A 21,292-nucleotide genomic window follows, 5' to 3' on the forward strand; every position below is an offset into this window, starting at 1 on the left:
CAAGGGCAGATCTCCCCCATCCTCTCATAGATCTTGGTTCACAGGTACAACAAACATGTAGCGATGTGAGGCAGCTATTCTCAAAGAGACGATGGGCCAAAGAACTGGCTCATCCCATTCTTTGTAGGTACAAGTCCCCTGGGTCTGCTCATCTTTGCTGAATCCCTCCAGCCAATGACTCTCTTCTCTCTCCACATAAGAATAATTATTTCATTTGCAAAAGAGAAAAACAACCCGTGGTAAAGGAGATGAAGCATCTAATGCTATCTGGCCACACATGGGAGAGCAGTGAACTGAAGTCTTTCTGGATGGCTCACGAGTTAGCACTAGACACAGTATCACCAGTCTTTGCAAGGGAACTCCCAAAAGCTTGGGGGCTGTGGCCTCCCAGGTGCAGTGAGGGCTCCACCAGACCCCCACTTGATGAACTGTTCCCCTAAGATCCTGGCACAAGGATTCTTCTGGATGCCCTCTTCCTGGTCCAGCAATTATACCAATTTTAGGCCCCAAAGAAGGAGGCTTACATAGCCACCGTTAATGACCACATTGCAGGTGACAAGCCCTAAGCGGGCTTCAGTCAGCAAGTATGCAACAGACCTCATTCCAACTCAGGAGAAGCCCTGAAGGAAGGTGGTGATTTCATATTCTGCTTTCTAGGCTGCTTTTCAGAAGCTTGAGGGATGAGTCAAACAGCATCCTGACCCTTGGAAACAGACCTTGGAAATCATGAGACAGAGCAGGAAAGGACACCTCGGTGTGGTGATGAGGGTCTGGGGTAGGTGTGAGCAGCAGATTCCTAACCTGGGTAGCACAGGGATTAAAGTGGAAATTCTGACCCCCACCTGCAGAAGGTCAGGGAACAAGCTCAATGCCCTTCCCAACCGCATTTGCCCTGTTCATGGATTGTCTGTGCACAGGGAGAAATTCACACTCAGCAAATTGACGTCATTGCATTGCTAGTCACAAATTCTTATTTGTCTTGAGCAATGGAAACTGCCAAGACAGATCCAAAAACTAGATTTCCCTTATTAGGAACCTTCCTAGATCTCTGGTGATAGTATAGCATTGAATGGTCTGAGTGCCCCCAAGAATCCAGGAGTCATATTAATGTCAAAATTGCAGTCATGAATGTAGACGGCCAAGGATCTGAGGATATGACTCCATTGGTAGAATGCTTGCCCAGTAAGCATGGAACCCTGGGTTTGATCTCCAGGATCATATAAACTAGGCATGATGAAGCACACCTGCAATCCCAGCAGCCTATGGGTGGAGGCAGGAGGATCAGGAGTTCAGAGCTATCCTCAACTACACAGTAAGTTTGAGGTCAGCCTGGGATGTATGAGACCTGTCTCAAAGGAAACAAAACAAAAACTCTAGATACCCAATCTGGAAAGCTAGCAGAAGGTAAGCAAGCCTTCTCCTAAGGACTAAGCACCCAGCCTGCTGAGTATCTTTTTAACATGTCCGCTTACTCACAACTCCAGGGACATCTGCTGTACAAAGGTGTGGATGTGCCTGGGGTACGTTTTATCGTACATATTGGTAGGGCCCACCTTCCCACACGTGTCCTTGTAAGTACTCACGTTGCCATGTCCCACAGAAGCCAGCAGAGCTGGTGGATTTCACTTCCTTTTGGTATTGAAGCAAAGGGGAAGGCAAAGTCCGGAGGACCCGGAGACTTTCCAAAGCTCTAAGCACTGGAGATGAAGTGGCTAAGGTTGTTGTGCTTTGGATTAAATAGCCAAACCTATTCCCAAGTCACCAGGGTCTCAGTCCTGGCTCTATAGAAGTGAACAAGGCCCCTAACTCCATAGTGCTATGAACTTCCTTACCCGGCCCTAAGCATCCCATCCCCTTTTCCTAGTGCAGGCTTCGTGCCGGGTAAGGAAGTTATTTCCCATGTAACTTATCTTCTATTAAGACCTGTACTTTGAGAGCCAGAGAGATCATTCACTGGGTAAACATAAGTGTGGCTAAGTCTGATAACCTGGGTTCCATTCATAGGATGAACATGAGTGTACATACATGGATAAGAAAATCAATGTAAATTTTTCCCTTTGACTACCTTTTAGAAAAAAGAAGTTTTGAACAACCATTTTGTCCATTTCTATGTTTCTGAATACACTGACACAATCAAAAAGTCAATATTGAGTGCTTCATGTACTTGATAACTAACTACACACCTGTGTGGGCAGGGCAACTAGTTACTAAATATTTGTGAGGCTGAAGTTCAGAGAGGGATACCAACTTATCCAAGGTCACACAGCTTCAGAAATCTATCTCAAAAACAATACTCTCTGGCACATCAACCGCCCCCACCCCCAGCCCCAGAATGCAGCAGCTCCAGTGTTTGATTGGATTGTGGTATGGGCTGGAGGTGGGGAGGGGCATAGAGCAGAGTGCTTGGGGCTGGGCTGGGAAAGCAGAAGGGAACAGAAAAGACTTTATGCTCAACTGCTTCCCCCTTAGCAAACTTCACAAAGGAACGCTTGCCTTTGCAGACTAGAGGGTTTTCATGTTGCAGCTCGCGTTGAATTGTTTTATGCTGCAGCCATAAACCTCTGACAGAGGGGGTGCGGGGACGGGGCTGACCCAGGTTTAACTGTGGCCCCGCCACTGTAAAGCTAGGGTTATGAGGCTCACTTCTGGTGCCAAGGCAGTTTAACAAGTATGAACGCACATAATTCCTTCCAGCCGGGCCTCGGCATAGAAGAGCTGTTTCTGGGGAGGGGCTCCCTACACCCCTCAAACAATGTGGTTCCTATTACCAGCTATAGAGCCTTGCTAAGGTCCCCTCTATGCCCAGTCAGACTCCTTTCATCATGAAACCCAGCTTTGGGTCCTCTTAAAGCTTCTGAGTGGCTCTGCATCCCAGCAGGGAAGATGATGGGAAGAGAGGGTGTTGGCTACAAAAAGGGCCTGTCTCACCTGTCTTAAGAAACCCTGTACTGAACTCCAATCTCTCTGCAACCCACTCAAACCTCTACTCATATTCTGAAAAAGCTCAGCCCTAGAGGAAATTTGAAATAGTACAGAAATATCCTTATGTTCTTTACCTAAATCTGTCATGGCTAATACGCTGCCATGTTGTGGTATCTATATTTACATGTAGTTTTTTTTTTAAGCAAGTTGCAGGTTTCAGTACATTCACACTTGCACACAGCCTAGAATCAGGATGCCCCTGTAGCCTCTGTATCACAGTATAGCTAAATAAATGAGCAATGGCCCTGCAGTGTTCTACACACACCCTATCTAAGGAATCCCACATTCTTTCTTATAGCTTAAAAATCAATTAAGATCTGATCAAAAGTTAAGTGCAATGGGGTTGCATTTTGTTGGTGTCTCTTAACCTAGAGGTGCTTTGCAGCTACTCAAACACCTACAATTCCTCTTTTTCACGGCACCGACTTTTCTAAACCAGTGGTTTTCAACCTTTCTCATGCTGTGACCCTTGAATACAGTTCCTCATATTGTAGTGACCCCCAACCATAAAATTATTTTCATTTCTTCTTCATAACTGTTATTTTGCTACCATTATGAATCATAATGTAAATATGTAGTTCAAGGGGTTGCAGGCCACAGGTTGAGACCCACCATTCTCAACAGTCCAGCCTTTTGCTGTGTAGCTTGCCTGCACTGTGTCCTCAGTTAGCTTTAGGCTCAGCACCTTTGGTGAGCCCGTGTGTGGGGTGACAGGATGCTGATTGTACCTATCTCTTGCTCTCTTACCTTCCCTCTTATCTTTCTTTTTTCTTTCTTTCCTTGTCCCGTTCTTACTAGATGGAACCCCAGCCCCCAGCTTCCTATAACATTATTCCCAGCCAGCTCCACCACAGGGTTCTATCAGGCACTGCGTCTTTCTTAGAATTAGTTCCCTACATGGTTCCTTTCTTTGTAATTAGGAAGCAATCTGTGACACAGGACCAGCTCTGTGAGTCTGTCATCTAAACTGCCCCCTGCTCTCCCTTTGCCATCCACATTTCTGGAAGCTCAGCTCCCATGAAGTCATGGTCTCCAGTAGCCAGCCAGATGCCAAGGTCAACGGGTATTGTCACATTTGCCTCCCTCCTCCTTAAATTTCTCTTTAGGTGCACATCAAAACCTAAATATTTAACATATTAGCAGGTGATGTGCCTTCTTGACCCCTTAGCAGGGTTGGACATTGATGCTTAGGCTCCTCCCAGAGACAGGGTCTAGCTCAGTATCTGTCAGTCTATTAATACACCAGACATTTTGTAGAGTGGATGGATGAGTGAATGAGAGAGCGAGAGAGTGACTAAACAAACTGGAAAGTCCAGGCTGAGAAGGCTAGGCTTGGAATCCCAGCTCCCAGCCTTCGTACAGAGGATAAGTTTAATCAACAGTTTTCCTGTTTTGAAAAAAGCCTAGTATTCAAAATGCTCATTAAATAGGACCTTATTCAGATGCTAATACAGGGGACTTTGGAAGGGCTGCTGTAACTGAAGCAGCTAGTAAAGTCAATGAAGCCAATGGTATTTCACTGGAGTAATGGGAAGGAGGGAACGGTGAATCATGCAGGGCCACGGCTCCAGGAGAGAAGGTGGAACTAGAAGCTGCAGCAAAAGGAGCAGCTGGAATTGAGTCTGGGCTGCCTAGTGTGGGCCCCATGCAGGATGGATGCAGATAAGGCATCCTCCTCTGTCTCCATCCCCTTCTCATCCTTTGTCACCACAGCACTCTTTGATGTGGCCTGTGCATTATCCCAGGGCTTCTCCTGCTGGGCTGGGAGCACCTCTGGCTGGTGAGCAGAGCTTCTGGGAAGCAGAGGGGGCAGAGGCCTCCTGTGCTGGGAGGGACTCTGAGCCAGGCCGCTGAGTGATTTGATGGCCTGAGAAGTCAGCCCATTGTCCAGGCCTTAAGGGGCCACTGCCCCCTTGCCATTAACTCACCTCAGGATAAAGGCCATCACCAGCTCAGACAAATAAGCGACTCAGCGGACCTCATGCATCATCTTGTCACCCACACAGGGGCCCAACAGGGGTGTCTTAGAGCCCAGAGCACTGAAGTGCAACTCAGCAACTTCCTTTCAGTGGGTTTCTGAAAATGGCCCAGGGGTTTGCTGCCAAAATGCACACGCAGCTTTGCCCTCCCCTCCAGGCAAAGGGGCTAGAAAAGAAATCTCTGATCTGCTTTGGAGGTTCCCCTAGACCCTGTGGCTTCCTGGGGGGGCTGTCAAGAAAGCAGGACAAAGGCTGCTAGGTGACTAAAGAAGGGACCCAATGGGGCAAGAAGAGATTGGGTTGAAAGGCCAGGCACACTGGGGATGCAGCATGCCACCTGCTCTCTGTATGGTCCTGGGAACACTGCTGTATCTCTCCAAGGCTTAGTTAGCGCAGTACACTAGTAACAAGAACAATGACTACAATAAAGACTCTCTTTTTCAAGCTTGACGCCAGTCACGTATTTGCTGATACTTCCCATCACATTGGAGACCATTGCCTTAACCACTCGGCCACAACTGCAAACCACATCACATTCCAATACTGGGAAAGGAGGAAACTCAGGGCTTCGATCATTTGCTAATCACAGCTCCTATAATAACGAAGCCATACTGTAACTCTCCTCACAGCTACTATAATAAGGAAGCCATACTGTAACTCTCCTGCCTTCAAATCTCCTGGAGGATTCAATGCAGACAGAAAAGGCAAAACACCCATCACAGCACCTGTGCCCTGAGGTGCTTGGTAAGGGGACCCCCTTTTCTGCCCCACAACCTGAGTATGACTTCAAGCCCAGTTGGGTACAGAGTAGCATCTCTGCTTTCAGATGGTGCTGCTTACTCCATCCCCAAGTCAACCCCCGCAAGATGGAGTTTGCCAGAGGACTGCCTGAGAAAAGGAAGAAGGTGGAGTGGATGCAGACCTTGACTGTGGACCTGTCACCCTAGATACAGAAATGAAGAGAGCTTTGCCTCCCTTCAAGGGTTCCAGCGGATCCCAGTGTCTCTGTTGCATAGCTGCTCATAGAGGATGGGGTGTGGTCTGACCAGAGCTTGCATCTAGCAAAGAACCTTTTACAGCATACACCAGGAAGAGATTCTTGTGTGTGTGAGACCCCAGCAGAAAGCTAGAGTCTCTGGCTACATATAGGGAACTGACATGCACTGTACCAATGTCAGGCCAGTTGTCGGTGAGAATGCAGATGATACAGGGATACCCCAGGGTTACATGGGACCTCTGTAGCTCCAGCCTTGGGAGTCCACATGTCCTCACTGATGTCTGCCTGCTTCAGTGCTGAGCTGTTGAGGTGTGTGAGTTCATGGGGGGAGGGCGGGGAAGAGCCGACTGATGGCTCTTCTCCATGGATCCTAGCACATAGTTGGTCCTTGATCATAATTTGCTCAACGGAATTGCTTCTGAAGGGTAAACAAAGCTCTTTCTTTCCACGTCAGTGACATGAGACCCTCCCTTGGTCTCACTTTACAATGAGTAAGGGAACAGAAGCTTTTACTCTCAGCACTGTCAGAGATCAGCTGCAGGCCTTGTGGCTGGGCATAGGGGATGCTGTCTTAAGAAACAGATAAACACTGGGCAGAGGGCCTGGGCTTTCACACTGAGAGTGAAGCCTTGAGCCACTATGATCTGATTTTGGAAGGATCACTGTGGTTGAGCTCACTCAGGGAGGAGAGGCAGGCTGCAAGCCAGAGGGGATGTTACTACAGTGCTTCCAGGCAAGGACATTCTAAGAAGCACTATGAATGAGGAGAGCAGAACTTATAAAATCAGCAAACAGGTAGGAGGCAGCTCAGCTTCCACTTCTTTTCAGGATGACAGCAGACAGGTGATCACACTTCAGTACACATGCAATATAACCTTTTCACCCTGAAAAATGCCCCCTATTTGTGTCTAATACATACAAGGGCATACTAGAGGGAGAGCCGAGGACATGGAGCACACTGTACTATAGCCGGCTCTGCCTTTGAGCCAGCCCCAGGCTGCCGTCCTGAGTCCCCTCTCACCAACAGATACTGGGTGAGACGGGAGAGCTCCTAGGGTCACACAGGCAGTGGGGAGTAGAAACTTATTCTCATCAGGTGTGCATGTTGGAGAACTTCCTCTGGAGGTATAAATATATGTACTGTTATCATGAACTGTTGCTGCCGCTTTCTAGAGTTATTTATAGTAACATGATCTATCAGGAGAGAGAGAAGGCGGCATAAACGAATTACCAGCCAATCTCCTCTCCTTTTAACTCCGTGGGGAAGGCCGTTGGCCAGAAGGAAAAGGCATCATGGTGCCAGAGCAGTGGGGACCAGGAACAGTGCAGTGACTCTGGCTAGGAACTCAGCAGGGCAATGTTTCTAAGACCCCCATGCTATGTTTGCTTAGCTGCTGCCTTGGGCTCCCTTCCTCCTTCCCAAACCGAAATCTTTGGAAATCACCCAGGGCAGGATTTGTGTGTGTGGGGGGGGGGGGGCGGGTGCCAGCTAAGGACTGAGTTATTAATTGCTGTGGCTCTTCTAGGCCTAGAGGGGAAGGAATGAAGGAATCTGCCTTCTTTCCAGGATATCTGGCCACTTTTGTGCTGTAGAACGGCAAGGAGGAAACTAACATTCATTGGTGATCTCTAATAGAGAAAATGCTTCCTTTACTCATTTGCATGGCAATCTTGTGAAGCTATCGGAAGAAATCTGACAGAAGAAGAGCTAGGCCAAGAGGAGGGTGAGCAGATTCCACATGGCCACACATCACAGCAGGGATCTGTGCGCTCCCCCAACCATCTTTCCCTAACCTGGATCCACATGGCACCATTTCTGGTTCTTCTAGCCTTGTAAAGCAAAGCTGTTTTTTCTTTTTCTTTTCTTTTCTTTTTTTTTAAGTTGTTGAATCTCAAACACCTACATAAATAATGGCAATTCAGTAGAAGCCACATGCTTTCCTGGTCCACACTGAGAGCCATTAACCAGTAATGGGGGATCCAGCTGAGCTCAAAGCACCCAGCTCAGACCTGATGACAGGGGTAGAGGGCCAGAGACAGAGGGGGAGGGTGGGAACAGATGGCCTGCAAAGGCCAATCTTAGAAAAGGGAAGACTGGGTGCTGCGAGCAGCCAGAGACATTTATTCTCAAGGTGGGAAGTCTATAAGGGGAGGCATTAGATACCTAGACAACAATCTAGAAAAGGCTGCAGAGCGGTGTCCTCTGTGGTTGATCCTCGACCTCTGGTGAGAACAACCATTAAGAAGTTCTCCCATGGGGAGGGCTTCCTTTTTTCAACCTTTTGTACAAAGTGATGGAGGAGCGCTCAGCTCAGCACCCAGCACGTGTTTTAACATTCAACACTTGCCAATGTCCCTGTTTAAGAAAGAGAGGCAAGGCTTTGCTCCACAGCCTTGAGCAGGCATGCTCTCAACCAGAACACGATAACCTGCTTTCATTGTGTTTATTTTTACACTTAGCTTCTATTTATGGCCAATCATACACTTGCCATATGGCAAGGCAATTGTGGCAGTGGTACACAATTCCCTCTTAAAACAAGGAAATTCAGTTAAATCAAATAAAAGTTTGGGGAAAGCAGCAGCTTAAAAGGACACAAGTAACAGAGTAGGTGGGCATGATGCTAGGGTCCACTCGGTAACATGGACACAGAAAGAAAGTTCTGGAAAACGCTGATTGCGTCCAGTTCTTTCACTGCCCAGACTCAAAGCACAAAAATCCTGCAGGGTGGCATAGAAGGTCAGAGACTGCCGAGGGGGCCACTCAGGTGTCTTGACTTATAGCCCCTTCACTAGTGGAATGCCACGCTAGCCCTGGGTCTCCACAGCGCCATCAGCTGAGGTTTGGAACAAGCTTTGCTGATGGCAGTAGCCTCATAGGCTGGACCGACTGTTTTAAGTCCATCCTAACTGGACATACAGCTGCCCTTCTGCACACCTTTCCCTCCAGTACACAGAACTCACCAGGCCCCAAACTCAGTTATCCCCAAAGTTCTGAATCTAAGAGAGAAGCTATTGGCTGGGAGCATTGGGAAAGAGAGGCTTGCCCGCATGTTATGCTAACTGCCTGTCACTCCTTGGCCTCCTTCTAGGCTCCTCTTCAACAGCCTGGGCACCCAGGTGTCAGAGATACTTTCAGATGTGGTCTGCTATAAATGAGGACTCTACAGAGCCCACCACTAACACTTCAGCGGGAACACAAAGCGGGCTGTTTCCAGATGGAAAAAGTCAGGGCACACAGCTGACACACTTCCACATGGGGTGGCCTTGGGGTCCTGAGATCCAATCAAGCCACACACTAAACGTGCTATTTTTGTACTTAGAAATACAACTGTATTCGGGGAAATGAGTGGAAAAGACATGGAAGAGGTTGCATTCTAGTCACGCGAGCAACTAATTAGAGGGCCCGGGTTCTCCCCGGACATTGGGTTACATTAATTCAAAGTGTGACTTGTTTATTTTGTAGGGTCAAGGAGAAGCTTTACCTCCTAGAAAGCCAAAGTGGCTATTAGATTACAATCACCAGAGTTTGCCTGAGGTGATGCATGAGAAACAGCTTCATAAACCACATAAAATAGAAGTCAGCCTGTTGAGGGTATCCCTGGTGCCCCCGATTAGGGGGCATAATAGTTTGTTTCTGGTGGGAGGCATAGGTGAGCCCTGGACTAGTTAAGGGAGCACCTGCAGAGGGCACAGGGCACAGGAGATGGGACCACAACTGCACCCCTGACTGCTCTGGGCCCAGTCCCTATCTCTGTGGGTGTGCAAGGCTGTACGCGGGACTCAGTGCCCTTGGCCGTGCCATGTGCAGGGGAAGGAAGAAGTAAGGGCAACTACGCACTTTTCAGTGTAGTTGTGATTCTTCAAGTTTGAAGTTAGCGGCAGACGTAGCCCAAGCTGACCCCTACAAACTTGGAATTGCGCTAAGAGACACTGGCAGAAGTGGTATCTGCTCTAAAGACAGCGAGGCATCCAGCCTTTGTTGTTTCAGGAGAGATAGCTCAGTTAGTACAATGCTTGTCTCACAATCACGAGGACCCGAGTCTGATTTCCAGCACTCTCATAAATATCTGGGTATTATGGTGAACACTTAAAATCTCAGTGCCAGGGGGGTGGAGACAGGAAGACCCCCTGGTGCTCACTGAATAGCCAGACATACATAATTGGTGAACTCCAAGTAAAGGAAGAAGGCCACATTGCTAAGGATGACACCCAAAGCTGTCTTTGACCTATATGTGTGTGTACAAGTGCACATGCACGCACACGCGTGTGCACGCGCGCGCACACACACACACATTAAACAATAGCAACTTTGAAGCTGGGTATGGATATGGTTGGTTATGGGTAGCCATGCTTGTAATCCTAACACTTGGGAGGCTGGGGTGGACTCACAAGTTCAAAGTCAACCTGGACTACATAGTAAGACCATGCCTCAAAACACCAAAATATACCAGCCAATCAACCAACCAATCAACCTTGTTTGATTGCAAAATCTGTCTTGAGTAGACATACCTGGATACTTTCCTTCCTTCCTTCCTTCCTTCCTTCCTTCCTTCCTTCCTTCCTTCCTTCCTTCCTTCTTTCCTTCTTTACTTCCTTCCTTCCTTCTTTACTTCCTCCCTCCCTCCTTATCTTGCTGATATAAACTATTTGTATGTTTTACTGCAGAGATGGTGATGCGCTCAGTGATGGGAGGAGTTACAGGAAGAGCACACAGCATGCACTCCATTTACTTTGTGAAATCTGAAAACACTGGAATCCACAAGTCATGTGCTTCCGAGGGCTCATTTATTTTATAAGATCTCTCTGCTTACAACACTCTTCACCCTCATCTCTCTGATGAACATCCACCGACATTTAGCATGTCACCGGGGATGAATGAAGAAAGGAAGGATTCCATTTGTCTTCCTAGCAGGAGGAAGGAGACTAAACTAACTTCCCCACGCAGCTTGTGTCGTATTTACCAACAAGCATCTTTTGATACAAGAATTGCTGAGGGAAGCAGTGGACAGAATTGACAGGGTACTTTACACACCCCAGCAACCTTTCACCCTGGGAACACGTCAAGTAGGCAAACCCAAATCCAGTACCCCCTCAGGTTCCACGAAATTTATAGTGAGGGAAGAAAAACAATCTGACTGGGCACGTCTCTCTATCATTAGAAGCAGGCATCACTCTGCCTTCTGATTTCACAAGTTGACTTAAAAGGACCCAGCAGACTCCCCTGGGAATGCTGCATAGGTTCTAAATTAAGTCGGATTTTTTTTTTTAAAGAAAACACTTTTTGGAAGGAGCTTGCATACATAGCAGTGTTTCCCATTTAGAAAGAAAAATAAACACTCCTCTGCTGGATTGGAAGTCAAAACAAAAATAATCCCAGCTGCCTAAAACCTAAGCAAGTCAATGAAAATGCTAAACAACCTTGCTGCTGGCCAGTGAAGCATTTTCTAAGGCCAGGCAGGAAGGGCCTGGAGCCAGGGGAAGCCAAGGACACATGTAGGGTTTTGCTTTGGGAGATTTTTGCAATAATTTTGCAGCAAAATTTTGTGTTGAAAATATCTGGTTTGTTTCATATATGAAACCCTTGAGATCCTCATAGAAATATGCCACAGAGATTCCATTTTATGGCCTCAGAAGGGCCTGGGGTTCAAATCTGACCCTATCACTTAAGGGCCCTATGAGGCAGAGGAAGGGACTCACCTCTCTGGGCCCCTGTTACTTTCATGAGACTAAAACAGGTCACAGGGTAGGTAAGAGGAGTCAATGACTCCCTAAAATAAAGAGGCTCCCTAGTGCTGGCTGCTTTATAAATGTTTGTGAGGTGACAAACAGGAATCAAACAACTCAGAATTCTTCAAAAAGAAAAAAAAAATCCAACCCAGATCTGGAGACATTCCTTCTTTCTTCAGTCTTACTGTGGATAAAGAACGACCCGGATCTGGCATTAGAAATAAGACGAAAGAAAGAGGCCCTGGAGGCAATATGCTTTGGTTTTGAGTCTTTGTCTTCTGGTGGGGCCTTGATTAAGTCACTGCCCTCATCTCTGGGTCTCAGTTTCCCCCAAAGTGAAGTGCAAATAAATTCAGGACCAAAGATGATAATGCATGTTAAGAAATGCATGCATACAGAAGGTGCTCATTAGATGAATGTTCTTTCACCCTCCCCAGCACCCCCAGACTTTGAGAAGCTCTTCACAGCCTTCTTAGGGCTTTTTATTTCCTGACCCCATTAAGCCCTACCCCTAAATTTCCAAAGCCCCCTGGCTTCAGAATTTAGATTAGCACAACTGATGAAACACTGTTGATTCTGGACGTTTCTATGGGGTTAGGACAAGCATCTACTTAATCCTAACCACTTCCTGAGCTCCTGGACTGTGACCAGTTGATATTTTGGTGAGATCTTTTCCTATTCACACCAGTAGCTTCTGGACTAGTGCCCTGGGGAGGATTAGGATTGTGATGACAGAAAGAGCGATTTACTCTCTCTTCTTTTCCTTGGGGACAATGAGCTGTGCAGAGACGCCCCATGCTTCTGTCTGCATTTACATGGGGATTTCTGCAAGGCATCTCTGAGGCCTCTCAGACCCTGTACCAGTGCTCTCTGGAGCTGACACGGCGGCTGGTAGAAACTTCAAGGTAAAAGCTAGAAGGCACCCTGGGCTTTGAGAAGGCTAGTTCCAAGGAGACAGCTCCCTCCCAACATCTCTGGAAAACACTGGAAAGTGAGAAACCTTTTTTACTGTCACCCCAGTAGCCAGGGAAGCAGCCTGTATCATGTAAAGAACAGTCAGAATGAAGTCTCGGGTGAGCCACGCTTCAGGGGTTTAGCATTTGACTTGCCTAGAGTGGCCTCAAGCCTTAGCTCAGTAGCAGAGGGTGGGTATGGAGGTCAGGATGCCCATGGCCTCTCAGGTTAGCAAGGTGCTCCACCTCTGACTTACCTCCCTATAACCCAGCTTTGTCATTTTAAAGCCATCAAATCCACAGCAGGTTGTCCTTACCTCATGGATGGAGCAACTGACAGTGAGGGCATGGGACCTTGCCTAAGATGGCACTTTGGGGATCTGGCTCTGTAGCTTGCTCCCTGGGTCATTTATTCACTGAATAAAAGAGCGTTTGTAAGACTGGGTACCAAACTGATAAAAAGAAAAGGTTGTTTCTGAAATACAGATTGCACGAGAAGGTCGCTTTTCACTTTACTGGGTTATCTGAGGTGTTAAACAGACATCCTTACATTTTTAATTAGCAAAAGCAATAAAGATAATTTCATTAGGATATATTCACCTCCCCATGAAAAATCAAATAAAGCATTACAGACATTTACTGGACACACAATGTAGTTATCTGCCTGCTGTCACTTGCACAGGGACAGGGCCTTCCCATGCGGGACTTCAGGGCCAGAAAGACAGTAAGTAGGGCACAGCAATGGGCTCTCATGGCACCTACCCCAGAACAGAGACCAAGTGGGACGCAGACTCTCTCTTCCCACAAAGGACACATTTACTAATGGTGTTTAGAGTGGCCCTGGGGAAGGAGTCCATAGTATGTCAAGGCCCCTGGGAAGCAGTAGCACGGAAGAGCTGAACTGAGCGAACAGCTGTCACCAAAGGCCTCCTGTGGTCTCTGCACATCAACAAAGCAACAGCACCGCAGCCTGCCTCAGGACATACGACCAAGCTGCTGCTCTGGGTCAGTTATTAGCAAAAGGAGAGATTAAAGACTTTCATCTCCTGTCTTCTTTTTTCCTGCAAGGTTTATTTACTCAGAAATGGAAGACGAATATTATCATTTACTCATCAATCTGCCTATACTTGCTCTATAGATGTACACTAATGTATATAGGTTGATATAGATATTTACACACATAATTTTTCTTCCTCATTAAGCTCATGATGATAACTGGCAGGGGCATGATCAGCACCACACGACATTAATAAAACCAGATTTCTTAGAAACTGCTCCATCACTGGCAAGACGGCCTGAGGCCAAAGGCCAAATAGCCAGTGAGCTACACTGGACACGGAACTGGGATCTTTCACCCCTGGTCCAGGGTTCCTGCTTCTGTCCTCTTTGAGGATGCTGTCTCAGAGGAAGCCTGGGGTCCTGGGGTGGATGGCTTTGGTCAGAGTATGCAGGGCCTGTGTGTGCACATTCCATTCAGCCCCTGGAGAAGCTCCCCTGATGTTCACTACGAAGCCTTTCACACCCTTCCAAGTCAATGCCTGTTTGTGCCCAGTTCCTGGGTGTAAAGGAGTGGGAGCAGGCTCCCCAACTCATACCCAGGACTCTATGTCCATGCATGTCAAGAATAGTCCTGGTATCAAAGTCTGATCCACCTGACCCATTCTTTCCCACCTAGTCAGCATCTCCTACAGGAGGAGGCATTTTCCAGTTCTCTCAGGCAGTGTAGAGATTTCTTCTCAGTCACCCTGGCACCCAGCATGTTAGACTCTGTCCTTCATTATCACCTTAAGCCGTCTCCCTCAGTTCTGGAGAGATGAGAAGGCCTTTGGTATTTCTCTCAGTGTGCTGAATGTGCCACGATATGTGGAGAGCTTTCACAGAGAGCCCTGTGTGTCCTCTACAGGGATGTGGCAGCTCATGAGGCAAGCGCCACCGTTTACCAGACTTCCATCCCACACGCTATGATGCTGTGATTAGGTGCATAGCTGTACAGCTCCAGTGTTCACCAACAACCCTGCCTCATGCTGCTCTCAATCTGAGACTCCTCTTTCAGAATACGGCCTAGAACACAGTTCCACACAGGCACCTATAAGATTTATTTTTTTAAGCTATGTGTTCATCTGTGTATGGCTAGGTGCACATGGGTACAGAAACCTAGAGGGCCCAGCAGCATTTGCTCTCTCTGGAGCTAGAGTTTCAGGTGACTGGGAGGCACCTGAGTGGGTGCTAGGAACTGAACTCAGAACCTCAGGCAGAACGGTATACACTCTTAGCCACTGAGCCATACAGGCATTTATAAATAAATGCTTGTCAAATCAATACACCCCCAAGGTATTTGCTGGAAAAGCCTAATTTCTTTCCTTCTATTAGAATCAGGAAACTTTGGTGCCATTATTGGTGACACTAAGTTCTCTCACACACAGACTTATATGCCTCTTACTGGCTCCAATCCCCCACAGGAACATCTTCGCAGAGAAGTGCACTGGCCACTCTGGACAGGCGGGCATCTTGGGCCAAGTGTAGGAGTGCAGGGTCAGGGTTGCTCCCCCTTCACTACATCCTTCACACCTTCTCAGGAAAGCGGAGAAATGAGAGACCCATGGGGAGATCCTGCTGAAACCCAAGCCTGTGAGCAGAGTCAGTGCTGCTGCCTGGAACTCCAGGGCAGCGAACTTTCAAAAACAGTCCTGGGCGATGGGTACCGTCCTTTCTCTCCGTTTTCTTATTGCTAAAGAGGGACACTGTAATAGCCCTCTGTTGGTAGCTTTGTGACTAGGATCTCATGAAGCAACAGGTGACTGCGCCTGGTGGTCGCTTGCACCCAGGAACAACTATTCGGAGAAGCCTGTCCCCCACCCTCCAGTTTGTGCATTTGTCTTTTCCTGGTGTTCAGTCTCTTGCTTCGGTGCACCTCTGTCTCGTGCACCTGTCACGGGACAAAGCCTTCTCCGTGGGGCAGAGACAGGAGCTGGCTACTACCCCAAGCCCACGGATCTGCCCAAGGTCCCTGCCTGCTCACGAGCCCCACCGTGCACCAGGCTACTCGGTTCTTGCAAGGAGCAAGCAGCCAGAGCAGGCACAGCCCATTAAAAGAAAGAAACAAACCATTAAAAGTTAGCAAAAGAGAGAAGCACTTACCGTTTGCTGCGACCCCCAGGCTGGCGGAGCCACTTTTAACTAAGAATGAGTTAGGGACAAACTCTTCCTCAGAGTCTGAGTCCGGGGTTGGCGGGGCCACACCGTTGCCTAGCAACCGCCTCTGGCTCTCATTGGCCGGAGGGGTGGGGGGCGGGGAAGGGGACTGCTCAATAGGGGTTGATGAGGCAGATGAACAATGCAAGGGAGCACCTGCGGGCCACAAAGACAAACACAGACAGAAAAAAAAAATAATGAAAATCGATTTCGAAGCACACGGGGAAGGGGAGGCAACAAAATAAAACACGCATCAACGGGGGAGGGGGTTCTGAACGCTACGATCCACTACACGTGTGGCCTGGACAGGGGCTGTCCCTATGCAGAGAGAGTTGGTGAGCACTCCTTCTGAAGAGCAGGGGCGGGCCCACAGAAGTGGGCCTAGCAAAGACAGAAACAGCAGGAGAGTCCTCCTTGTTTAGCCTTTCTTTGACAGAGGCCAGAAAGCCTGGAGGTGTCTACCGCTGACTGAGAGGCTGTCTTCTAGGAGCCACAGTGGCCTTTGGTAAAATGAGCAGCCAGGGTTGGGTGAAGGCTGAGCCCTGTGACCCAGCCATTCTGTGATGTCACTGAACTGAAATGATGATCTTATTAGTGAGATTCGTTAATCCGACTTGCCTGCAACAAGTCCTGGGCCTCATAAAAGAATGCTAGCGAGGGCTGGAAAATATGATCCAAGGCTCTCCACCTTTGGCAACCTAGAATCTCAGCGTACCAGAATTTTAGTTTTCTGAGGAACTAACACATTACGGTTCTTAGATTCTGACATTCTTTGCAAACTTCTTGAAACCAAGAGTTTTAGCAATCTTATTCATTCTTTTGTCCTCAGATCGCCACATAATGCCAGGCTCACACAAGGCACGGAAAGGATGTTTGTTGCATATATTAATGCTACAGATCTAACATGCTAGGATCCCTATGTCCTGATAGTTGAAATGATAACACCCTGTCATATTAGGACACTGGCATTCTGTGAGTTCCAAGACAAGATTCTGGCTCCGAGTTTCTACGATATAGAACTGTTATATAGTTCTAAGTTTCCAGCTTTCCTTAGTTCTATGAGCAAACTCCCAGCTCTTCAGAAGGAGGAGGTGACGACTTGGGAACATTCACAGTCTTGTGGAGGACCTTACCACACATGCAGTACATCATGTACAAGGGGGGACATAAGCACAAACACATAAAAGTATACAGTACAACACAGGTACCATTCGCTAGCAAGGGCTGTTATTTTCTCCCACCTTGACTGGCAGAATGTGCTGATACAATTGTATGTGGCCAGCTCTGCAAAGGGACTTAACCTCAGGAAACACAGCCCAGCCCAGATGGGCTATCACATCACTTAGCAGGCTCTTAAGAGGCACAGAACTTCTGATTTCTGGGGACACATAACAGAAGGCCTCTCAGTTCACAGCCACCAAATCCAGCAGTATTTTAAGGAGTCCACCACTTTAGTGTCAACCCCCGAGCCTGACTGTGCGTAGCAGCACTTTATAGAATTGCACTGTGTGTGTCATTTGGTTGCTTATTTCAGAGAGTCACCAAGGACAATGCAGGTAGTGGAGAATCAATGACCAAGGTATATTCTTTGGGTGGCTTTTCCTTCTGGGAACCAAAACCTTTGGACTATGGTTCAGCTATCCAAACCAGTATCCCTGATTCACCACGAGAGCCTTCCCTGACACACTTACAGCACAATAAGGCTGAGCATACATTTACCTGCCTCATCTCCCCCACCTGATGCGGCTATTTTCTCTGTTCAAACATCTGCAGCTGCCTCCAACATGGAAATGTACAACACATGCTGTGGGCATGGTTCACATGTAAAGTGGGCTTCATGGGTGTAACAGAATTGAGCTTTACATCACTGCCTACCATTTTATTAGTTCTATGATTTGGGGGAAAATGACTTCAATGAGCCGGTTTGAAAGCTCTCTTCTCCCCACACCCTCTGATTTTTATGCCGTTGCTGTAAGCACTGTAGATGATCTGTGTGAGTGTCCAGTATATATATGAACATGTAGGAACCTAGGTCAGTCCTCATCACATGTTTAGGAAATTGAACAAAACCATCGCCATCAAGACTCCTGCTCATGGCACTTTTCCCCTGCAATCAGAGTTTTTGAACATTTTTTCTCTCCCAGGCTGCATTTATTAAGCACATTATATACTCATTTCCACATCTTTTATTCACTCCCCAGTCAGAGCCTCTGATGAGCCTGAGATAAACAGGACCACACCACATCCAGATGTTCATTTTAGACCAAAGCTAAGAAACAGCTATGTTGTTCCAGGGTGCCTATGATATTCCCCCTCAGTAGAACTATCAGGTTTCATTGACTTTACAGTTATAGAACTAAGTAAATTGTTCCATCTCAAACTCAAGGACCCAGGTTCAAGTCCAACCCTATGCCTCCCTCAGGACTTCCCATCGCCCTCTGCTTTCCTGTCTTGGTCATTCCCTGGGTTATAGGTTCTCTCTGAATACTCATCAGTTACTGAATTCCCTAACAAAGGGTCAGACCTTAGCAGGTTGGGGAGTGTCTGTGAGGTACAGACATCGCCAGAAATGTGTTCATTACCTTTTGCTTACTCACTGGCAGCCATTAATCTCAGTGATCTCCAAGGTAGGAGGTCACAGAATAATTTCCCAATAACTTAGAAAACCTTAGGAAGTACTTACTTTGTCAATTCAAAGTTTCTAAGTTTCTATGTAGTATGTGTTTTATGATGCACATATCATAGCAATTGGAATATGTGGGTGGAATGGCATGGTTGGGTATCCTTGGATTTGTTTATTATTATTTTTTTTACTAGAGTAGTGGATGTCTGGAAATGTATAGTGAACATGGCTTCATCCTACAGATATCTCCTAATTGTCTACAGTCAGGCTGGAATATGAGGAGCACAACGAGAGACCCAGCACTGACTGGCCAGTGGGTGGGGTAGGGGAAAGGAGAGCACACATGGGCTTTAAGCAAGGTAGAGATGGAGCAAGCCAGAAAGCATGCCAACAGAACGTAAGGGATGGGAGGCTGGGGTTCATTTCAGCTGGGAATTGAGACAGGCTCCACGGAGCCATAGAAGATTGCAATGCAGAGACTACTGAGTGAGCATGTTTGAGAGAGGGCAGAACACTCACACTTAACTCTCCCTTGCATCTGCTGGTCTCAGCAATCTATCTATCCTAGTCTACAGTCTTGTCTACTGTCAACCTCTCATCAAGTCTACAGAGACCTGCAGAGGCATGCTGGATGCTCTCGCTCCCCTGGATTAGCTACTTTTCTCTAAATGTGTGAATGGACCCAACTCCTTGCACTGAATCCATCTGGATGGCATCCCCAGGGTTGTCTGGGAGTTTTGCCTCTGAGCTCTGCACACGCTGTTCATTCTCCATGGATTCTTAGCTCTCCTTACTACCACCCGGTTTGTCTTGGTGGTCTCACCTTATCCTCTGGGCTTAGCCTCGTGTGACTTCCTACAGAAAGGCATCTCTGATGCCTCAGTCCTGGACTTCACCCTACTGAGGTGCTCCCCTGAACACCTGAGATCCTCTGTGTTGCAACTTTGCCCATTCTGCAGTGTGGAGTTGTTCGTGCCCTTCACCGGACTGCTTGGCTTCTCTGTTAACCTACGTTTACTGCTTGGCTTAGTGTCTCCCCTAGAGTAAGCACTCGTCAATATTTGCTAAGCGAATGGAAGGAAGGCGATTATCTTGGTTGTGAGTAGCTGTCGATGATGAATACTAGAAAAGGGAAAGCAGATTTTAACTGGGGAGCCATGGACACTTTCAGAGTAGGAAGGTGACAAGACAAGGGAGTGCTCGCTCTATAAGCTTGTACCATCCACTCAATCACCCAGATTTCCTGCCTAGTACAGTAGGGTGTTAATGTCAAGATGACCGAGGGATTGCCTCTAGAGTGGACCACATGCACACTCATGTAGGCCAATAAGGATGTGTGACTCCTAGGTTTTAGGTATGCTGAGGGGAACCCAGAAATACAGATGCTGCTGCTACTGTGTAGTCAGATAAGATCTGATGATTAGAATGAACCTTCCCATGCACCTTTCCAGCAACCAAGGTGGTTGAAAGAGCCATGTAAGCTTCTTTGGGGAGGGTTACAAATAGCTATTTTGATTCAAAAAGTTATGTAGACAAAGAAGAAACATTTCAACTTTTGCTATCAACTATACATTTGCTTTTGTGTCGCTTGGGTTTTTTATGTACTCCTTTCTGTGTATATGCATGTGTACAATGTAGAAAAGCATGAGACTTTATCTGGCTGGTTTCAGTTGTCAGGAGGGAAGATCCTGGGAAACTTTCTGGGTCACCTGAGAGCTTCCTAGGAACCTTTGGACAGGTAGCCCTGTAACATGGAAGACTTCATGCAAAGTGCTGAGCCATGCTCACAGACATCACTCAAAAACTGACACCTGATAACACACAGGACTCACAAAGTTTATTCCTGTGGCCTCTTCTCTCTTTTCTCTTCTGGCTCACTTCAATAACGCCACCTAGAATCAGGCACCTTCCCTTTCTTCTCATGAACCGACATCATCAGGTTGTCCCATTGAACAAGTAAGATCCAATCAGTACTGAGCAGCAGAAGGGGCACTGATATCTAAGAGACTGGGGGTTGGTGGAGGTCAGGAGCTCTATTGCAGCAGCACTATGCCCTGCATCTTATGCCAGTGAAGTGTGTTCATGTCTAGCCCTTGAGCAGGCTTTCCTCCCAGCAGGGACCATGCACCACTCATCTCTGTACTAGGGCCCAGCCCAGAGTCTCACATCAGCAACAAGCTGCAGAACTTGTTCCCCTGGTTATTTGCATTGATTCAGTCTCATTCCTTTTCAGAGGGATGAAAATCTAGTAGAGTGCCCACCTGGTCTGGCTTTGGAGGCAGCCCCAGTTGGTACCTGCTGCTCTGTACTGATCAATAGTGATGCTCTATTATTGTAAAGGGGGATCTTATTTGGATAAAGTATTACGTGGTCATGTTGTAAGGCAATGAGGTATAGACAGATCCACATTAGAAGCAGCAACCTGTGGCCATGGGGAGGGAAGACTAGAGCAGTGGGCACAGAGTCAGCAGAACATCTGATGATCATAGCACCCTGCCTGCCTTTCACCTGAACTGAAACCTCCTGAGGTTCTTTCCTGGTCCAACATTCCCAAAGACTGAAGCATCAATAGCCTGCACTTCCTGGTGTTGTTCAGAAGACTGAAGGAGACCGTGAAAAGAATGTAGAATAGAAATGGTTTCAGTTGCAATGGAAAATCAGATTCTTCCAGTGCAGCAGAGGCTCCTAGGAGCTTTAGAGAAGTATGTATTTGGACAATTGTATTGAAGAAAACAGCTAAACTTGGGGGAAAAAAGTCTTTATGATGTCATCACCACGTGACAATTTAAATTTGAATATGCATTTACACCTTTAAGCTTTTTACAATGACACGCTGGGA

The 21,292-nt window shown here is 47.3% G+C and overlaps 1 protein-coding gene across 13 annotated transcripts in view; it reads right to left on the reverse strand.

The window, feature by feature from the left end:
* Positions 1–21,292, reverse strand: part of Tenm4 (teneurin transmembrane protein 4) — a 735,641-nt gene that overhangs the window by 272,671 nt on the left and 441,678 nt on the right. For 12 of the 13 annotated variants that reach the window (XM_040728397.1, XM_040728368.1, XM_040728393.1 and 9 more), the window contains one exon: positions 15,777–15,986. The exons of the other annotated variant lie outside the window; for it this stretch is intronic. In XM_040728397.1, the coding sequence (XP_040584331.1) occupies positions 15,777–15,986 (210 nt within the window). The remainder of the gene's footprint in view (positions 1–15,776; positions 15,987–21,292) is intronic. 13 annotated transcript variants of the gene reach the window in all.

The sequence above is a fragment of the Mesocricetus auratus genome, unplaced genomic scaffold, assembly GCF_017639785.1.
Source record: "Mesocricetus auratus isolate SY011 unplaced genomic scaffold, BCM_Maur_2.0 Super-Scaffold_4256, whole genome shotgun sequence".
Classification (NCBI taxonomy): Eukaryota; Metazoa; Chordata; class Mammalia; order Rodentia; family Cricetidae; genus Mesocricetus; species Mesocricetus auratus.